The following is a 19666-nucleotide window of genomic DNA, read 5'->3' on the forward strand; positions in this document are numbered from 1 at the left end:
AGGGGGGGGGAGAGGGGAAGGGAAAACAGAATATAGAACTCTCAATCAATAATGCATAATTGCTAATTTTTTATTAAAGATTTATTTAGCATAAATAGAATTTAGAGGGAAATTACTAACTGCAGTAAAATATGGCGTTTTACCATAACTTAGTTTACTGTGTGAGTCACTAACCTACAGTAACACAGTACCACAAGTTGGCGACTCCTACAGTAAAGGAATAATGGAACTTGCAATCAGCGTTATTTTGCTCCCTGGGTTAGAGAATGACACTGGAACAAATTATTTCCCGTCCCCACAGGAACTCATTTTCCCTTTTCCTGCCACTACCCCATTTCTGCAAGCTACATCCTCATCTGCACAAGCCTGCACAAGATTTAAAATCTTAAGTGTTTGAGGCTTGTGCAGTTAAGGCAGAGCTTACAGGAATAGGGCAGGGACAGGGACAGGGAAAGCGACAAAACCCGTGGGAACAGGACAGGGAAATTGAGTTTCTGCAGGGACGGGGAAAAATTTGTTCCCCTGTCATTCTCTACCCTGGGTCTGCTCTTAAAGGGGCCAGCATAGTGAAAATGACACAGTTTGTGGGTCCCCTTCCTTCCCCTTCTTTAATAAGTCTTATCTCCAAGATACCCCTTACCCACAAGACAAACCAGCTTAGAAGGGTCAAACCCAGTCCCATCCAACTGCTGGCCTCTGGGGAGCTTCCCCAGGACCTCCATCCCACCGTAGCCCTCCCCCAAGCCTATCTTAAGTAATGCTTGTTGGTCCAGGGGTCCCAGGGTAGAAGTGATCTCCAGTTGCTTTTGCCTCTGCTAGAATCAGGTCCAAAATATTGCTTGTGATACTTAGCAGTAGTAATCTTACGGTACTGCTGCTAGGTGTCAGGCTGACATATAAGGACTTTCTACTGTTATAGGACAGCCTGAATCCTAGCAATAATACCTTGAAACTATAGCTAGAGGTTGTAGTACCATTTTGAACCTGTAGGAACCCAAAGCTGTATGAGCACGTTTATATGCATATAAACTGGGCAATTTCAAAAGAAGTCAATTCATCCTATACTGTATACCTCTGTTTCATGAATGTAAATGGTTTTTATAAGTTATATATACTGTATCTTGTTGACTTATTAAATTTGATATGGCATCTAAGGCACGCTAATGCAAACATGTGAACTGAATAATGTTTCCATGACCATGACACACCCCATCCAAAAAATATCTCCAAAGAATAAATGACACATACTTAGTGCATGCTAACAGGCAAATTACTGCAAAACACTTTAACCACGTTTTGCAGTAAGCCTTTTCCAACAAGCTAAGCGTGCATTAAGGCTTAACGCCCTTTAGTGAAAGGGCCCCTGACTCTAAGTCAGCCAACAGCAAATTCGGATGCACTGCTAAGTGCGTTCAGACCACTAATGAGATATGCCCTTCTTTTCATCTCTCACAAACAGAAAGGATCCACTGAAAAGTTTACTTACTAAGTACTGATGCTGCACTGGTTCCAGTTCCAAAAACAAAAGTATTTACATTAAATAACAACCTAAACTATTATGGCTTACCTGTATGGACCTTCCAAGCTGTTCTCATACAAAGACTCAAATTTTTTTTCCCGAGTCAATGAAACAACTGTTCGAATATTTTCTACTGCATCAGTGGCAATCTGTAAAAGAGAACCTTGGACTCTTAATGTTGGCATATGCAAAATATTTCAAACAGTGTGTATATGTATATATATCTGGCTTCTGCCTGCTTAAATCTCCTGGGGTTGCCTAACCTCCGATATTCAGCGGCACTAAATCATGAAAGTGGGGGTTTGAGCCAAAGCTATACCGGTGACGGCACTGAATATCGTCTGGGATTTGCATAATTTTTTTGTTTTAAACCCCACAATCCCTTTACAAATCTTCCTCCTTCCCTTCCCCACCCTGCCATAACAACCTCTCTCCCTCCCACTCCCCTCTACTTTACAGATAGCCCCCCCAGGTCTATTTTATGTCACTGGTGGTCCTTGGGAGTTGCTGGGGACAGGAGTGAAAGCCACTTGCTCCTGCCTTTTGAGGCTAGAAGAAAATGGCTACAACCTCTCATGGCAACTCACAGTACTTTTGTAGTACTTATACTGCGGGTGCGGTGTTGTACCTTCTAGGAGGGAGGAAGAAATATCATTGCAGCAGTTTGAAGGAAGGGAAGGAGGAAAGGGGGCTTTGTAAGGGGATCAAAAGTTATGCAGATCTTGGCCAAATATTGGCAGAGCCTGCATAAGCTCTGGCAGTCTACCCACCTACATTTAGCCCCTAATATTTAGTGCTGGTGCCCAGACATGACCCGGCACTGAACATTGGTGGCTAATTCAGTTGGCAACAGTAAGCATTTAAAAATCGCTGACCACCACCCACTGAAAATCAGTTGAGGAGGTTGGGGGGATCAGTTTCTTTTTTTTTTTTTTTAATTCTTTATTCATTGTCAGACTTACAATAAGTGTGACAATATGTCCAAACAAATTAACTATAAATATATCACTTAATAATCCTCAATGATACAAATAATGTGCTCTTATCACCCATCCTTCCCTCCCATTCCTATCATATTCCTATCATATCATAGTCAAATATCATGTACAATATGTGATTATAAAATTACCCCCTTCCCCCCTTACCATTGAACTCGTATATTTAAGGGAAACAATGTCATTTAATCAGTACAATACTTTGTTAATGGCTCCCACACATCCTCTAGTGAGGAAGGATGCAGGCCTTTAAGAGAAATCCCAGAAGCATCGAGCCACAGCTTGGTAATTTGATGTTCCCAGACGGTACAATAGCTGGGATTATTTTACTGTTTATATTGTGGCTTATAGTGTGCACGTAGCACAGAGTGCAAGCCATGGTATAATATTTACTGTAGATACTAATGAAATGTTTACATACATTTGCATGTTTTGTATCTCATTACTATGTAATGCAGGGTGACCTTATTTGCATTGTGTCAGGGCACCATAACCAATGTTAGAGCCCTTTAACACATGTTAAGGGGCAAATAACGTGGGTTAGTGCCCTAAGACAGCTTGATCTAATCTAATCTAAACCTTAAGTTTATATACCGCATCATCTCCATGAGATAATTTCTCCCTCTCAGTCAGTAATGTTGAAACTAAACATATGACCTGAAATTTAGTCACAAACATACAAGCACAGTGAGCTGCATAATGATAACCCTGGTACAAGAACACTTTGGCATTGTGGAATTTAATGTAATCTCTTTAAATACTATTATACTTCTATATACACATATATGTATATTTGCCATACTTTCCCAGCAACTTCCAGTTCCTTTTTATCTTTCTTGGCATGGCCAGCCAGCATTTTCATTTGAATGACACCAGATATGGCAATGAAGGGCACAACAGCTAAGATAAGGAGGGTTAACTGCCAGCCATAGACTAAAGATATGATAATTCCAGTCCCAAGGTTAGCTATGTTCTGAGTAACAATGGCCAGTCTTGAACCTGTAGCCTAAAATGAAAAATACAAAATAATAGAAATGTTTGTATTATGAATGCTCTTTCGAGTAAAAATCCACAAAGACCATCACACCTGTGCATGTATACACACATGTACAGTACCTATATTTCACCGAGAACAACTTTAGACATTCCACCAATCATGCACTTTACCATCTACTGTATATATCTTATTATTTATTGTTGGAGATCTAGAACTTCCATCGCTAAGCATTCTTATCAAAGCAAGCAGGAAAAACCGTTCACACAAATCTTTACATTCCAGTAACACGTGATATTGTTTATGTTTTAATCCGGAAGCTCAACCCCCAACAATTTCATATGCTTGCTCCTTCAACAGGCTCCACAAGGAAGTACATGTGCTAAGTGCTGGACATGCAACCCTGTGTCCATAGGGATTACAGGCATGGATGATAAACAAGAAGCTACATGTTACCACAGATAACTACAGATGGCCATAAGGGAGTCAATAGCTCAGAGTACAATCCAAGATGGCTTACAGTAGCATTTTGACCTTTAATTCAGGCTGTCCAGCTAGGAAAAGAAATTGTGGGAATTAATGCACTTTAAAATGTTAAGAGAATGATGGTGATCAAGAAAAGCTGAAAGTACACAAATGGTAAATGGCACAGTGAAGCAAGTTTGGTTGAATTAGAAACTGTAATTGATGTCCAAGTCTGTTTTTAGGTGAAACTCCAGTAAGCAACACACACATACATACACACGATTAACCACTTCAGTAAAACTGGAGTGCAATTAGTCATGCTATTACAAATGCTTTGTTTCCACCCTCTAAGAAGAAACAAAAAACAATGTTCTTCTTGGATGGGTGCCTTAGCATTTAGTGTGCACTAATATTTAGCATGCACTAAATTGATTAGAGCACGCACTAAATTGATTAAATCGGTTAGTGTGCGCTAAATCGGTTAGCGTGCTTTAGTAAAAGGACCCCTTAGTGTCCCCTAGTTTTATACTTTTTGAAAGAGTGAAAAATTGATTCACTTTTACCCGTTCTTCATCACTCAGGATTTTGTAGACCTCAAGCATATCCCCTCTCAGCCTTCTCTTTTCCAAGATCCAAAACATCTTATTAGTATAGATCAGGGCTGTCCAAAAGGTAGATCGCGATCAACCAGTAGATCGTAAAGGCAACGCGAGTCGATCACAGAGCCCATCTACTGGTCAATTGCTGCCTGGCTGGCCCGGAACTTCCTCTCTGATGTCAGAATTGATGTCGGGGTGGGAAGGCTGTGGGCCCAGTGCTTGTACTGGTTTCGGGGAAGCAGGGAGAAATCGGTAGAGGCGGAGGGGGGGCAGGGAGAGAGAAAGACAGACCGACAGAAAGAAAGGGGAGGCAGGGAGAGAGAAAGAAAGAAGGGGGGGGAGGGGCAGGAGAGAGAAAAAGAAAGAAAGAAAGTGAGGGAGGGGGAAATTTTGGGTTGGATAGTATTGCCTTATACTGAAGAGTATCAGTATGACTGTATATGTTTTGGGGTAGGGATTTGGCTATCTGGTGTATTGGTTGTATTGTTTTGTGCTGTATTTGCCATTCTGAAAATTCAATAAAACTTGTTAAAATAAAATATTTAAAAAAGAAAGAAGGGGGGGCAGAAAAAAAAGGGGGGGCAGGGAGAGAGGAAGAAAAAGTTGGACTCTTGGGACAGAGAGATGTTGGTTGGGGAATGGAATGAGGTCTGGAGGAGAGGAAGCATGAAGAAAGAAATTACAGTCAGAAAAAAGAAGTGCAAACAGATACTTATGAAATCACCAGACAGCAAAGGTAGGAAAAATGATTTTATTTTAAATTGAATCTAATCTAATCTTTTGTTTGTGCGTCGCGCATACCTATTCAGGCTCAAGGCAACACCAAGAGAGGAAGGATTAGGAGAAGGGGGGGAGAGGGGAGAAGGAGAGGGAAGGAGAGTTAGGAGGGATGAGAAGAAGAGGGGGAAGTACAAGGCAAAAATAGGGAAAGCGGTGAGAGAGGGAAATTATGTATCAAAAAGATGGGTTTTCAGTTTCTTCTGAAAGATGGTATAGCTAGGTTTCTGTGAGGTCGTTCCAGGTTTTTACTCCTAGAAAGTTAAGCACGAAGTGGAAAACCCGTTTGTATTGAAGATTTTTTGTGGATGGAAGATTTAGTAGTATCCTGTTGAGAGTTCTGCAAGAGTTGGACCATGCCACTTGGAAAAGCTGGATGAGGGGAGCTGCTGAGTTTCCATGAAGTATGTGGTGCATGATGCATGATATTTTGAATGTTATTCGTGATGAGATGGGTTGCCAGTGTAGTTGTTTGGTGAGAGCTGTGATTGAGTCGTATTTTCTCAGGCTGAAGATTAGTCTTACAGCGGTGTTTTGAATGAGTTGCATTTTATGGACCAGAGTGGTGTTGATTCCCATGTAGGTGAAATTGCAATAGTCTAGTTGAGGAAGAATCATCAGTTGTACTATTAAGGCAAAATGGTGTTGGTGAAAGTACGGTCTAATTAGCCTCAGTTCTCTCAGGGTGCAGAGAGTTCTCTTCCAGAGGTTGGAGATTTGAGGTTCCATGGTAAGTGTGGAGTCTAGAAAGCATCCGAGGATTTTGGAGGAGTCATCTACAGGAAGGGTTTTGCCCGATTGGCGGGTTATGTTTGTTGGTGCCATCTATTCGGCCATCTGGAAGTACAGAACTTTGGTTTTAGTTGTGTTTAATTTTAGTTTGCTAATTGTTGCCCAGTTTTGGATTCTTTCAATATTGAGTGTGACTTTGTTAGTGATGCCCGTTTGATTGTTGGTTGTAGGAATAAGGAGAAAAATGTTGTCTGCATAGGACATTATGCTTTCGTCTTCAAATTTTATGTTTCTAAGTGAACTCATGAAAAGGTTAAATAGGATGGGGGAGAGTGGGGCGCCTTGTGGCACACCACAGAAAGCCTTCCAGGGGTTGGAGGTTTCTCCGTTCTTTGATTATTTATTCTCTATTTTGTAAGAAATCAGAGAACCACATTATGTGTCTGTTATGATAATTTCTGACAATTTTGTTAGTAATAGGTGGTGGTCCATTGAATCGAAGGCTGCAGAAATGTCATATTGGAGAAGTATTGCTTGATGTCCTGTACTGAGCAGTTGCTTGGCTTTTCTGATTAAGGTAAGAAGGAGAAGTTCTGTACTATGTTGTTTACGGAATCCAAATTGGGACGGATGGAGACTCGATTTTTGTTAGTATAGGAATGTCCACGATGGGTCTGTAGTTTGAAGCTGAGGAAAGATCTGCCTTTGATGATTTTGGTACAGGGGTGAGAGCTATTTTTCCCATTGTTTCTTGCGAGTAGCCTTGGTTTAATGAGCTATTGAGGAGGTTATTGATCCAGATAGAGATTTGTTTGGGTGCAGAACTGAGGAGATAGAAGGGGCAGTTGTTCAGAGGGCTGCAGTGCATGGACAATTTAGATATTAGTTTTTTTGTGTCAGGGATGGACAGATTGGAGAATGAGGCCCAGATTTGATCTGCTTTGGTGGGTTCTGTGGGGTGTTGAGACGTATCAGGAATGTGTGCCTCGGTGGTGATAGATTTGGTTACTTCAGATTGGACAGTTTTGATTTTGTTGAGAAAGAAGTCTGCTAATTCTTGAGCAGTAATTTTGCTGGAGTGTCCCTTGGGTTCCTGATTCGGTGAGGTTGTGAGCTGTCTCACCAGGTGAAATAGTTTTTTGTTGTCCAGCATTTTGGTGCCTAATTTGCTGGCATAGTAATTTTTCTTGGGCTCTGATATGTTGGATTTGGATTTGTTTATTGCTGCTCACCATTGCGTTTTATGTTCTTGTGTTCTACTTTTCTGCCATTTCCTTTCCAGTCACCTGCATAGTTGCTTATCAGTTCTCAGTGATTCAATGAACCATGAGGAGCTGTGATTTTGTTTTATTTTGCGGGGGTGGAAGGGGAGGTAAGTGTGTCCAGTGTGTTGGCAATGGTTTGGTTCCAGCTTGTTTGCATGGTTGTAGTGCAGTTTGATCAAATGTGTCTGAATTTATATTTGCTGTCTATATTTTGCAGAATAGCCCCCTTTTACTAAACCGCGATAGCAGTTTTTAGTGCAGGGAGCCTATGAGCGTCGGGAGCAGCGCGGAGCATTCAGCGCAGCTCCCTGCGCTAAAAACCGCTATCGTGGTTTAGTAAAAAGGGAGGGGTATATTTGTATATTTTTGTATATTTGTTACTGAGGTGACATTGCATATTTTAAAGTCATCTGCCTTGACCTCTTTGAAAAAAAAAACCCTGAATATAAATGATAATTAACATTTTCTCTGCGTACAGTGTGCTTTGTGTTTTTTTAAATTTTATTGTTGGTAGATAATTTTGACTTGGTCATTTTAAAAGTAGTTCGCAAACCAAGAAAGTGTGGGCACCCCTGGTATAGATAATGGAGCTTGAAGCAGGAACTCACTGAATATGAAGCACAAAAATGCGACAAAACAACAAAGAGCTGTAAAACAAAATCTTACCAAGGGAAAATGCAGTTCCTGTCCGATAAGAGATTTAAATATGACTTGTCTAAAATTGCAAGCTCAATTATCTATACTAGTAAAATGTTTTGTACAACGCTGTAGCTGCCATTTCTATGTTCAGTTTTGTGAAGTGTATATCAGGATCCAGGATCCTCAGTACACCAGTCGTCAACACTGTAGCTCTGTACAAGTTGCCAATACTGTTACTCATATTCTGGTTTGTTATTCTCTTTGTCTGAGTGGTTTTAATACAGTACGGATGTGCTAGAGTTGCCTACAATGACTTTACATTTATATTTATTTATATCCCATCCTCCCAGAAGAGCTCACAATGGGTTACTTTTCAGCATATATACATTTCTTTAAACACTTTTGCATTATTTATTTCAAGTCATTTAACTTGGGACTGACTAGCACCAGTCGATTCTAATGCAAGCTTTAGTCCTTCAAAAATTGTTTTATATTACATTCAGATGTGAGCTAAATTTTGTTTGTTTTTCTCTAACTCACCTGTTTAGCTGTCTCTGTTTGGTTATAGCTCTTTGGTTATTTCTTTCAGATTTTCATGCTTGCAAACAGCATTTTTATATGGTTCTTTGATGTGTTTATTCTTCAGTTTAATGTGTTCTTCAGTTTCAGCAGAGCACACTCAGTTATGTGCTCAATCAATGATTTCCTCCAGCATTAAAAGAACATTACTTATATGGTAGGCTTCACTTCATGGTGTTCTCTTATATACCTGCACATTATTTTAATATAAGCACATTATCATCAGTTTACTTACTTGTTTTTAATTGATAGTTTTTTATTACTGTATTTTTTTATTTTTATATGTTTAAGTAGTTTTGAATATTTACTATCATGTATTTTCTTTTTTTAATGTATCTTTTGTTTTATGCATGTATTTTTTTTTTTTTAAGATATTTTAAGCTTCCCCTGAGGAAGGCTCATTTGAGAAACATTGTTTTACATTAATAAAATCTGTTTGGAGGAACTCCTCTTCTACTTGAATTTTATTGGTGGACATTTCCTCTAATGTTATTTGACGTTGCATCTCCACTTTTTGGGCTTTATTTACATGGGATTTTTTGTTCCTATTCTTTTTTGTGCTCATTATACAGTAAAATTCATCAATACATTGATGGGTGGCATTGCATTAGTTGACAGTCATAAAATGCAGTATCATTTTTATTTCCAGATTCATTTTCAAACAAAATTGATACCAAATAAGTCTTGATGAGGTCTTGCAAAGCTTGTGTATACCCCATGACATAGGGTTTGACACTAGAGAGTGACATGGGGACAGATTTGTCCCCGTCCCCGCACGAATTCAATTTCCCCGCCCCGTTTCTGTAAGTTTTGTCGCTATCCCTGTCCCTGCTCCATTCCTATAAGCTCTGCCTTAACCACAGAAGCCTTGAACACTAGTGATTTTAAAGTATTTGAGACTTGCGCAGATGAGAATGGAGCTTGCAGAAATGGGGCAGGGAGAGAATAAGAACTCGCAGAGACGGGAAAATGAGTTCCCGCGGGGACGGGGAAAAATTTGTCCGCGTGACATTTTTTATTTGCCACAATAATGAAAGCAAAACTAGGCAGGTGGTACTGCTTTTATTATTTCCTAAAAAAAAAACCAAAACCTTACCTGTGGAAATCTACACTTGCTTTTTTGTGACTATACTAAACTATGCAAACTAACCCCTCCCCTCACAATTCCCTTTGGTATCACCCTAGAATAATACAGGTAATGTATGTGCATTTTGAAATAACATGCATATTTCTATGCACATTGAGAGTGGCCAATAATTATTTTCATTTATAATACACTGTTTTACCCATAAAAATGGCTTTCGTTATTGCATTCACTATCACCTGCCTCAAAAAATGTCATCTTTATAACCCTAATGCCAAGTACTACTAAAATTGATGCTTTATTCCCACAATATACTGAATCTATTATAAAGAACTTCAACAAAATGCATTATACGTACACCATGCACTTGTGAGGCATCTGTGGCAAGCCTTGTAGTCAAAGCACCGGTGCTATTTTTAGGATCATCAAACCAACCGATTTCCTAAAATATTAAACAGATTTAATTCCAAAATAAATCTCATCAATAATAAATTACATACAAAACTTTATGCGAGGGTAAATTGTATAAGGATTCAAACATATTGGGAACCGGTATTGGGACCCACTCACTGAAGTCTTTGGCATGGGTCACAAAATAAAGAAGGATTTTTGCCACTCAGCCACAAAAATCAGAAATATCAAGCATGATAGTAAGACAGTACTGTGGCTTGCCATATAACCTATTTAGATTATATACTCAGTGTGTGGAAAAAATGGGACCCCTAACATTTTTCCAACTAACCTAAAAATGTCCTACTGGAGCAGAAACTTCTGCCTCAAATTCAAGACATTTCTGATTACTTCATTTTTCAACAGGATGGCACTCCAGCACATTGAACATGCAAAACAGTTGAGCAACAATCATTTGGTATTTTAAAGTCTCAACAGTTGAAGCAGGCTATTCAGAATGGGTTCCCTGAATAGAAAAACTTAAAACTTATTATAGCTTGCAGATCCTTTGCTACCAGACAGATTTAGTAGGACATCAGGCCGCCCAGTGGTACAAATGAATTTCTGAATTTTTGAATAAGAAGCCAAAAAATAGTCTTAGAGATATTTGGAGTATCGAGATAAAACAGTATATTTCTGTATCTCGTTGGCCACGAATTTGGACTTGGAGGTTGAAATGTACAGCATCAGCATCTATGAGACAAACTTGGTTATTTTTATTACCTAGAATTTTTTGGACCCCAGTTCGTTTACAAAAACTAGACAATTCTAAGGGGTCCTTTTATCAAGTTGCGGTAGGGGTTTAACGCGCGTAATACTGTATGTGTTTTGAATAGTTAAATTATTTATTTATAATTTGTAATCACATCATATGTATTATTATATTAAGAATGAAGATGAGGATGGGAGGAAATGATTGTTTAATGTAATAATTATATAGTGAATAGTGTGTTTTGTGCAGTTTTTCTGATTTACCATCAGTTTTTCTGATTTACCATCGAAGTTTGAAAATCAATAAAGATTTCAACAAAAAACAAACAGTTGAGCAATAAGTTAATGAAACACCAGAATTCATTAAGCCTACAGCTCAATGGTGTCAAAAAGACTTCAAGAATGGGTCAAGGTTGAAGGAGGACACTCTGAACACAAATTATGAATTAGCTAAGAAACCCCCCTCCCTTTATATTAATGTATTTTCAAAAGCCATACTAAAATGTTTAAACAATTACAAAGTATTTTGAAATTATGTAAGAGATCCCACTTGTCCCAGACACCATATAGAATCATGTTTCAGTCTGCATATTGACAGATAGATATGAAGATCTTAGATTTTATGACCTTGTTATCAACAAAGTGAATTTTCCAGTGGGTACATAGGCCAATCCAGGTGAAAAGCCAGAGATTATACCTGGTATTCCCCTGAAACATTGGAAATCTACAGTTTACAATTTTGAATCTACTAGTACAGTCTTTGGTCTGGTCAGATCATTTTATATATATATATATATATATATATATTACATTACATTAGTGATTTCTATTCCGCCATTACCTTGCGGTTCAAGGCGGATTACATCCAAACTAAAACAAGAATTACATTTCAACTTTGAAGATTAAACGATGAGATAAAATTTAAAGGGAGAATTATGGGTTTTAGATAATGTTTGGTAACTAGAAAAATTAGAGAATATTAAGGGTTTATAGATTGTTAGATGTTGGGTTAGGATTGTATTTTTTTTTTTTTTAACAAAAGTGAGATGTTGAATGCTGTTATATAAGAATATAAATTATGTTTAACTAAGGCACTTGATTTTGAATAGAAGGGACAGATAAACAAATAGAGAGGTAAGATCGGATAATGCTTACAAGCACTGAATGGTACTGCTCCAGAAAAAACTAGATCTTTTATTAAAAGCAAAAGTTCATTTTTGTTTATTGACGATTTAAAAGTTTAGAATTTGGCTTAAGTCTGAGAAAGTATTACTGACATGCGATTGCATAGTTTAATGTTAATGTTTAAATACATATTTGCTATCTGCCTTCGCTCCTTTGTGCTTGAAGATGGTAAACAACGCATTATAGGCTGGGACCCGCCTAAGCTCTAGCAGCCAGCACAACTTTAATTAGTCCCTGATATTCAATGACAGTGCCTGGATATGGCTCCGCATGAGTGCTTTTCTTGTAGGTATAAGGGTCATTTCATAAATAATGCACACTATTTTTTTTTAATTTACATGTTTATTTTTTTATTTCACATATTTCTTTACAATCCTTCAATATAGTCTCCCTGCTTTGCAATGACCGAGTCCCAACGTCCAGGAAGCTTCATTATTCCATCCAAGACACTGTTTTTGTTCAGTTCCCTAATTGCTCGGGTACCGGCGGAAGAAAGCTCTTCCAGAGATGCAAAACGATGTCCATGGATAGGTTGTTTCAACTTTGGAAAAAGGTCGAAGTCTGGTAGACTCATATTTGGACTGTAGGGAGCATGAGCCCTGTAAGGTACCCCACTATTTAGGTGGCATGTCTGGGTGTGCAGTCCATCACTTTGCAGACCCCTCCCACGTCCAACAGGGCTTGTTCTAGGCGTTTTGGACTTGGACATTAATGTGGTATAAAGATAGACGATTTAGTGGCTTGGAAGATCAGATCGGCAGGATGTATAATTAGACGATTTTCAAAAGTACAAAAAAGTTGGACATATCTTTCGAAAATGTGTCTTATGCTCTTTTTAACTTTGGACGACTTGCGAGATGGACGTAAATGGACTTAAGACGTCCCTTTCGATTATGCCCCTCCACGTGTATGTTTGATGAAATTTGTGTATTTTGTAAACCACTGAGAATAGTAGATAAGTGGTATTTAAATTTTTTAAATTAAATTAAAATTAAATTATCTAGGGCTCTACCCCTAAGGTAGACATACTCTTACAGTACACCCCTGTTAGCAGCTCTTATCGTGAGACTGGTTCTGCAGAAGTGGGAGTTGATATCTTATTAACGCCATCTTTTGCTGTCGATGGAAATGGAAGTTGTTTAATGTAGTAGTGTTTCTAGGATGCGGTGAACCCCTTAGCAGGAAAAATTAATATGGGCCCCCTATAACTCTCTTTATCCCAAGGTACCTCAAGTTTCAAGTTTATTAGGTATTTATATACAGCCTATCAAGGTTTATCTAAGCGGTTTTTACAATCAGGTACTCAAGTATTTTCCCTATCTGTCCCGGTGGGCTCACAATCTATCTAGTGTGCCTAGGGCTACGGAGGACTGAGTGACTTGCCCAGGGTCACAAGGAGCAGCACAGGATTTGGGGGGGGGGACCTTCTCAAAGCTCTAATAAACAAACCTTGCAAATGCAAACACATTCCTGACCTAAGTAGAATGGAATGGAGAAATAGCCTAATGGTTAATGCAATGAAAGTAGATCCTGGGGAATTGGGTTTGATTCCCACTGCAGCTGGCTTGTGATCCTGGGCAACTTACTTAATCCTCCATTATCCCCCCAAAACATCTAAGACTGTGAGCCTATCAGGCACAGAGCAAGTGTTTGTATATGTCTAAAAGCACAATAGAAATTATAAGTCTCTTATATTCCTTCTTAGTGATGTCATAATACAAGGAGTTACAATAATTTAAATATGGGAATAAAACAGCCTTTACAACTAGATAAGCACATTTTCCCAAAGCTGGTATAATACAATTAAAACATTTTTAAAAATATATTAATTTTTCTAATTTTGTGGTCTTAGCATTGCTTTGGTCCAAGTGTCTCTTTTCTACTTTTCTATTTTTTCTTAATTCTCTTTCCAGAGTCTCTGTTCTTTTGACATTTCTTCTCTCTCTCTATCTATCTACCATCCATCTTTCCTCTTTATCTCTTATATAGCCTATCCAGCATCTCCCCTCTGTATCCCTATTCCTATTCTCCTGTGCCTAGCATTGTCCCTCTATCTCTATCACTATACTCCTTCCACCCCAGCATCCCTTTTCTGTATCATGTCTAATCTAACATGAAAATTTTTATTCTACTTTACCAATTTGGCTCTAGGCAGACTATAATAAGAGCAAATCTGGGACATGCCCCATGTATGTTATTCAGCAACATATCAGCCCAGCATTTGAGAGGGTTCCACCCCCCCTCCCCCCCTCCATCACCATCACTACAGCTCTAAGATGAGGCACAGCGAACAGTCACAATATTATTAAGTATTTTTTGAAACTTGAATTGACAACTCTATTAGAACATCCTTATTTACTAGGAGTAAACTACAAGAACGAGAGGCCATTCGGAAAAATTAAGAGGGGACAGATTCAGAACCAGTGCTAGGAAGTTCTTCTTCACCCAAAGGGTGGTGGACACCTGGAATGCGCTTCAGAGGGCGTAATAGGACAAAGTACGGTATTGGGGTTCAAGAAGGGATTGGACAATTTCCTGAAGGAAAAGGGGATAGAAGGGTATGGATAGAGGATCACTGTATAGGTCCTGGACCTGATAGGCCGCTGCGTGAGCGGACTGCTGGGCATGATGGACCTCTGGTCTGATCCAGCAAAGGCACTGCTTATGATCTTATGAATATGTGGGCACAATGCCACTGGTAACCAAAAAAATACTGGCTGCCAATGGTTGAAAATTTACCCCAATTAATAACTCTTATATACAGTATAAACAAAACATGCCCCATTTACCTGTCTTAGCATGGCTTTAAATGCCAATAGACGAAGTCTCTTTGTAAGAATCTCCCCTGATTTGCCAAATGTGAAGCCCTGTTTAGGTGCAGAAATAAAAAGAGATTATGAAATTACCCTGTTAAGCTCTTTTCCAGTAGACAGGTGAGACATTCTAGACAATAGGATTATTTCCCCATACTCGCATGCACGGCAGAAGGAATCCACTCTGGATTTTTCACTCTGCCTCTGTAGTACTTTACTGATCAGTTTAGCGCTCTCTACAGTCAATACCCAAGCATTAAGATGCACCCACATATGTGAAGTAGAGACACATGTAAGAACAGGCTAAACAAAGTGTTCTGCTGAAAGGAATGAAATGGTATCATAAACCACTAACACAGGCTCCAAAAAAGCATGGCCCAACTCCCCAACAAGTTTAACGTATATACAAATTCTGTCCAGCCCTCAAGGGCTAAGAGACCTTCATGAAGCAGCATGAAAAAGCATACAGATTGAAAGTGTAAACAGGCGCAGAGAAGCCAGGGCAAGTAGTCTAGAATGTCTCACCTATCTAGTGGAAAAGAGCTTATCATTTTTCATATATACACACACAAACACAATATAATCTTATTAACAACACATTATGGTTAACTACAAAATTCAATTACACAAAGCACACTGTATGCTTCTCAACATTCATTCCTACCAGAACACAGATAACCCCTATGCAAATACGGGACCAAAAACTAAAAGCACTAATATATACGGTGTCAGGTCAAAAGCGCACCGGGACAAAGGCGCGCCCAGACAATTGAGTGCAGCGCGGAGGCGCGTGCCGCTCTAAATTACTGTTTTTAGGGCTCCGACGGGGGGGCGGGGGGAACCCCCCACTTTACTTAATAGACATCGCGCCGCGTTGTGGGGGCGTTGTGGGAGGGTGTGGGGGGTTGTAACCCCCCACATTTTACTGAAAACTGAACTTTTTCCCTGTTTTTACGGAAAAAGTTCAGTTTACAGTAAAATGTGGAGGGTTACAACCCCCCAAACCCCCCATAACTCCGGCGCGATGTCTATTAAGTAAACTGGGGGGGTTCCCCAACAAAACCCCCTGTCGGAGCCCCTAAAAACTGTAATTTTGTGCGGCGTGCACCTCCGCGCTGCGCTCAATTGTCTGCGCGCCCTTTTGTCTTTCGCGCCGTTGTCTATGAACCATATATACAAACAAACCCTAAGATGCAAGACTCTGCATGCAGTACAACTCCAGAGGAAAAGAAACAAATGCATTTCTTCCTGAACAGTGCGAAATACAGACAGAAGATGTAATTTCTCAAAATTGACATAATTCAATCACTAAAAGTAAAATCAGTCCCCCTACCTTTGTTGTCTCCCTCCCTCCATGCTGTGCCTTACCTTCTGGCCTGCTCCCACCTGACGGTTTTATGCCGCCCCTGGTGTTATCTTCGGGCCGGCTCCCTCTTCCTCAGTGCTGCAGTACAAAAAGCTGTGGGCAGCGGCTCCTCGCTCGCGTCTCATCTGGAAGCCTTCCCTCTGACATTGCGACGTCAGAGAGAAGGCTTCCGGTTCAGGTGCAGAATGCATGTAGGAGCCGCTGCTCGCAGTTCTGTGCATTACAGCAATGAAGAAGAGGGAGACGGCTTGAAGATTACACCGCATCGATTGCACTGTGGACCGGCGATTGAAGAACACTGTCTTGAGCCTGATGCACGTGCCGGCCCTGTGGACCGGCAGGAAATTTCTGCGGACCGGCAGTTGAAGAACACTGTTCTAGACAATAGGGAGGTACAATAGCAGTCCCCTTAAATAGCCAGGGTGGGCTTGCTGCACCGGCCCTGAAGACCAAGGATCCGAAGGCCAAGTCCTGCTTGGCAGCAACATCCGCTCTGTAAAACCTGGCAACGTGTGAAGCGAAGACCACATTGGCGCCCTGCAAATCTCTTCAGGAGGAAGAGACCTAGCTTTGGCCCACGACAAAGCCACACTCCTGGTGGAATGTGCCTTGACAGAAATAGGAGACTGTTTCCCAGCAAGAATGTAAGCTAATGAAATGGCTCTACAGATCCATCTGGAGATTGAGGCCTGAGAAGTGGGAGCACACCACTTAAATCGAATGAGTCAGCACAAAACAGATGGTCAAAGATGCGAAACTCGTTAATAACCTCTAAATGACACAGGAGAATGCTGCGCACATCCAGTGTCTTCAACAGGCGATCCTGAGTTCTGGAACCTGTCGGCTGAAAGTCAGGCAAACACACTTCCTGACTGACATGGAAAGCCGAAACAATCTTTGGCAAAAAGGAAGGAACTTCCCTTAGCGAAACCCCTGCCTCCAAAATTTGTAGAAAAGGGTCTCGACAATGCCTGCAGTTCGGAAACCCTACGGGCAGAGACAAAGGCTACCAGAAAAACACTTAAGTGTCAAATCTAAGATGGAATCATCCCAAAGAAGTCCAAAGGGAGCTCTGACAAAGCTAGGCAGCACCAAGTTAAGATCCCAGGTCGGGAAAGGATTCTTAATGGGCAGCCAGACCCGAAGAGCCCCCTTCAAGAAACAAGCGACATCAGGATGCGATGCCAAAGAGAACTGACTGTCCCACGACTTAAAACAGGACAGTCCGGCCACCTAGACCCGCAGAGACGCCACAGTGAGGCTCTTATCCAAATCAGCGTGAAGAAAAGCGAGAATCCGTGAGACCAGAGCTGAATAAGGATCCACCTGGTCTTGGGCATACCAATGTTGGAAGGTCTTCCATGCCTTAGCGTAGGCTGACACCGTGGATGACTTTTTAGACTTGAGAAGCGTATCAATCACAAGGGCAGAATATCCTTTATGTTCCAAGACAGCGTGCTCATGAGCCATGTCGTAAAAGCAAAGTGACCCGGATCTGCCATGGCCACCAGCCCCTGAGAGAGAAGGTCTGGATATATGCTCAGGTGCAGGCTGTCACCCACTCGCAGCCGCATCAGATCCATGTACCACAGCCTTTGAGGCTAATCAGGAGCCACAGAAAGAAGTGACTGGGATGAGCCACAATCCCCCGAAGGACATGGCGGATCAAAGGCCAAAATGGAAAGATGCACAGAAGTCCCAGAGTCCACAGTGGAACCAGAGCATCGAGCCCCTTGATTCCTGGCTCGGATCTGCAACTGAAGAAGTGCCATGCCTTCTTGTTTCTTACTGTGGGCATGATGTCGAAGTGGGGCTATTCCCAGAGCCTCACAATTGCTTGGAACACCTCCTGTGACAGGCCCACTCGATTAGATCCAGAGGCTGTCAGCTGAGGAAGTCTGCGGGAATGTTTTCCACTCTTGCCACATGTGCCGCCTTCAGCACCAGTAGATGACGTTCCGCCCAAAGACAAAGAAGGCGTACTTCCAGAGCCCAGGGAGTGCTCTTGGTTCCTCCCTGGCAATTGACATAGGCCACTGCCTATGTGACATAGGCCACTGTCTATGTCAATTGTCAGAGAAGACCCGGACCGCCGGTCCCTCCAAGGTTTTCTGCAATTCCAACAAGGCCAGACGAATGGCCCGGAGCTCTAGATGGTTGATTGACCATCTACTCTTGAGACGGAATCCAACACCCTTGTAGAGGACGACGTTTGCAGTGAGCTCCACAGCCCTGAAGGCTGGCATCTGGCATTACCATAACCCAGGAGGCAATGTGGAGGGGAATGCCCTGCAGAGTGATAGAGGAAAAAGACACCAGCCCAAGTTTGCTTGGGCCTCCAAAGTTCCTGGCAGACACATCTGCAGGCCTCCCAGTGAGGCGCCCAGTGAGAGAGTAAGACATGTTGAAGAGGACACACATGTGCTCTTGCCCAAGGGACAACATCCAGCGTGGCCACCATGAATCTTAGAACCTGTAGGTGGTCCCACACTGAAGCTGACATCTCCAAAAGAGCAGAAATCTGGGCACACAGCTTCTGTCTGTGAATTACGGGAGGTAGACACAGCCCGCAGCCATAATGAAGAGAACTTGCCGGTATTCCAGCGACTGCATGGGAGACAAAAGACTCTCCCTGAAGTTGGCCATCCAGCCCAGGTCTCCCAGCAACCAGAGCACCTGCTCCACTGTGCATCGCCCCTTGACCAATGAGGGAGCTCTGATCAACCAGTCGTCTAGATAAGGGTGAACTTGCAATCCCATCTTCCTCAAGCAAGCTGCCACTACCACCATTACCTTGGTGAGAGTCTGGGGCGTTGTTGCCAGCTCAAAGGCAGAGCCATGAATTGGTAATGCCGACCCAGAACATAAAAATGCAGACCTTGCGGTGGGCCAGAAACATGAGAATATGGAAGTACATCTCCGGAAGATTTAGGTAGGCCAGGAATTCCCCCAGAGCCACTGCTGCAATGATCGACCACACAGTCTCCATTTGGAATTGGGGAATCTTGAGAACCACATTCAAATGCTGAAGATCCAGAATAGGCCTCCAAATTTTGTAGCCTTTCTTTGACACACTAAAGTATACAGAGTATCTGCCTGAGAGGTTGCGTGACCCCAGCTCTATAGTTTGAATATCCAGCAAGCATAGCCTGGACTCTAAGCGCCTTGTCCAGACATCCGGATGTAGAATCCACAAACCAATCTGACAGAGGCTGGGCAAATTCCAGCTTGTATCCGGACTAAAGAATGTCCAAGACCCACTGGTCTGTTGCAATGCTCATCTAGATAGGCAGAAACCCCAAGAACCAGCACCCTATCCCGAGAGGGACAATCGGCGTCCTGGCATGTTTCTGGTAGGGTGTGCAGGATGGGAGGCAAAAGATTGGCAACGCCTATAGCTTGCCTTACAATCTAGGGAGCTCTGAGAAAATCTCTGCGACATGGAAAGTGCATACTGTCTGAAGCATCCGGAGCCATGAAAATGAGAACACTC

At 41.5% G+C, this 19666-nt stretch overlaps 1 protein-coding gene across 1 annotated transcript in view; it reads right to left on the reverse strand.

The window, feature by feature from the left end:
• Window positions 1-19666, reverse strand: part of ABCB1 (ATP binding cassette subfamily B member 1) — a 356266-nt gene that overhangs the window by 65739 nt on the left and 270861 nt on the right. Inside the window, exons 19-22 of the mRNA XM_033931220.1 lie at window positions 14784-14861; window positions 10007-10090; window positions 3317-3520; window positions 1568-1668 (exon numbers count right to left, since the gene is read on the reverse strand). Coding sequence (XP_033787111.1) covers window positions 1568-1668; window positions 3317-3520; window positions 10007-10090; window positions 14784-14861 — 467 coding nt within the window. The remainder of the gene's footprint in view (window positions 1-1567; window positions 1669-3316; window positions 3521-10006; window positions 10091-14783; window positions 14862-19666) is intronic.

The sequence above is a fragment of the Geotrypetes seraphini genome, chromosome 2 (genome assembly GCF_902459505.1).
Source record: "Geotrypetes seraphini chromosome 2, aGeoSer1.1, whole genome shotgun sequence".
Taxonomy (NCBI): Eukaryota; Metazoa; Chordata; class Amphibia; order Gymnophiona; family Dermophiidae; genus Geotrypetes; species Geotrypetes seraphini.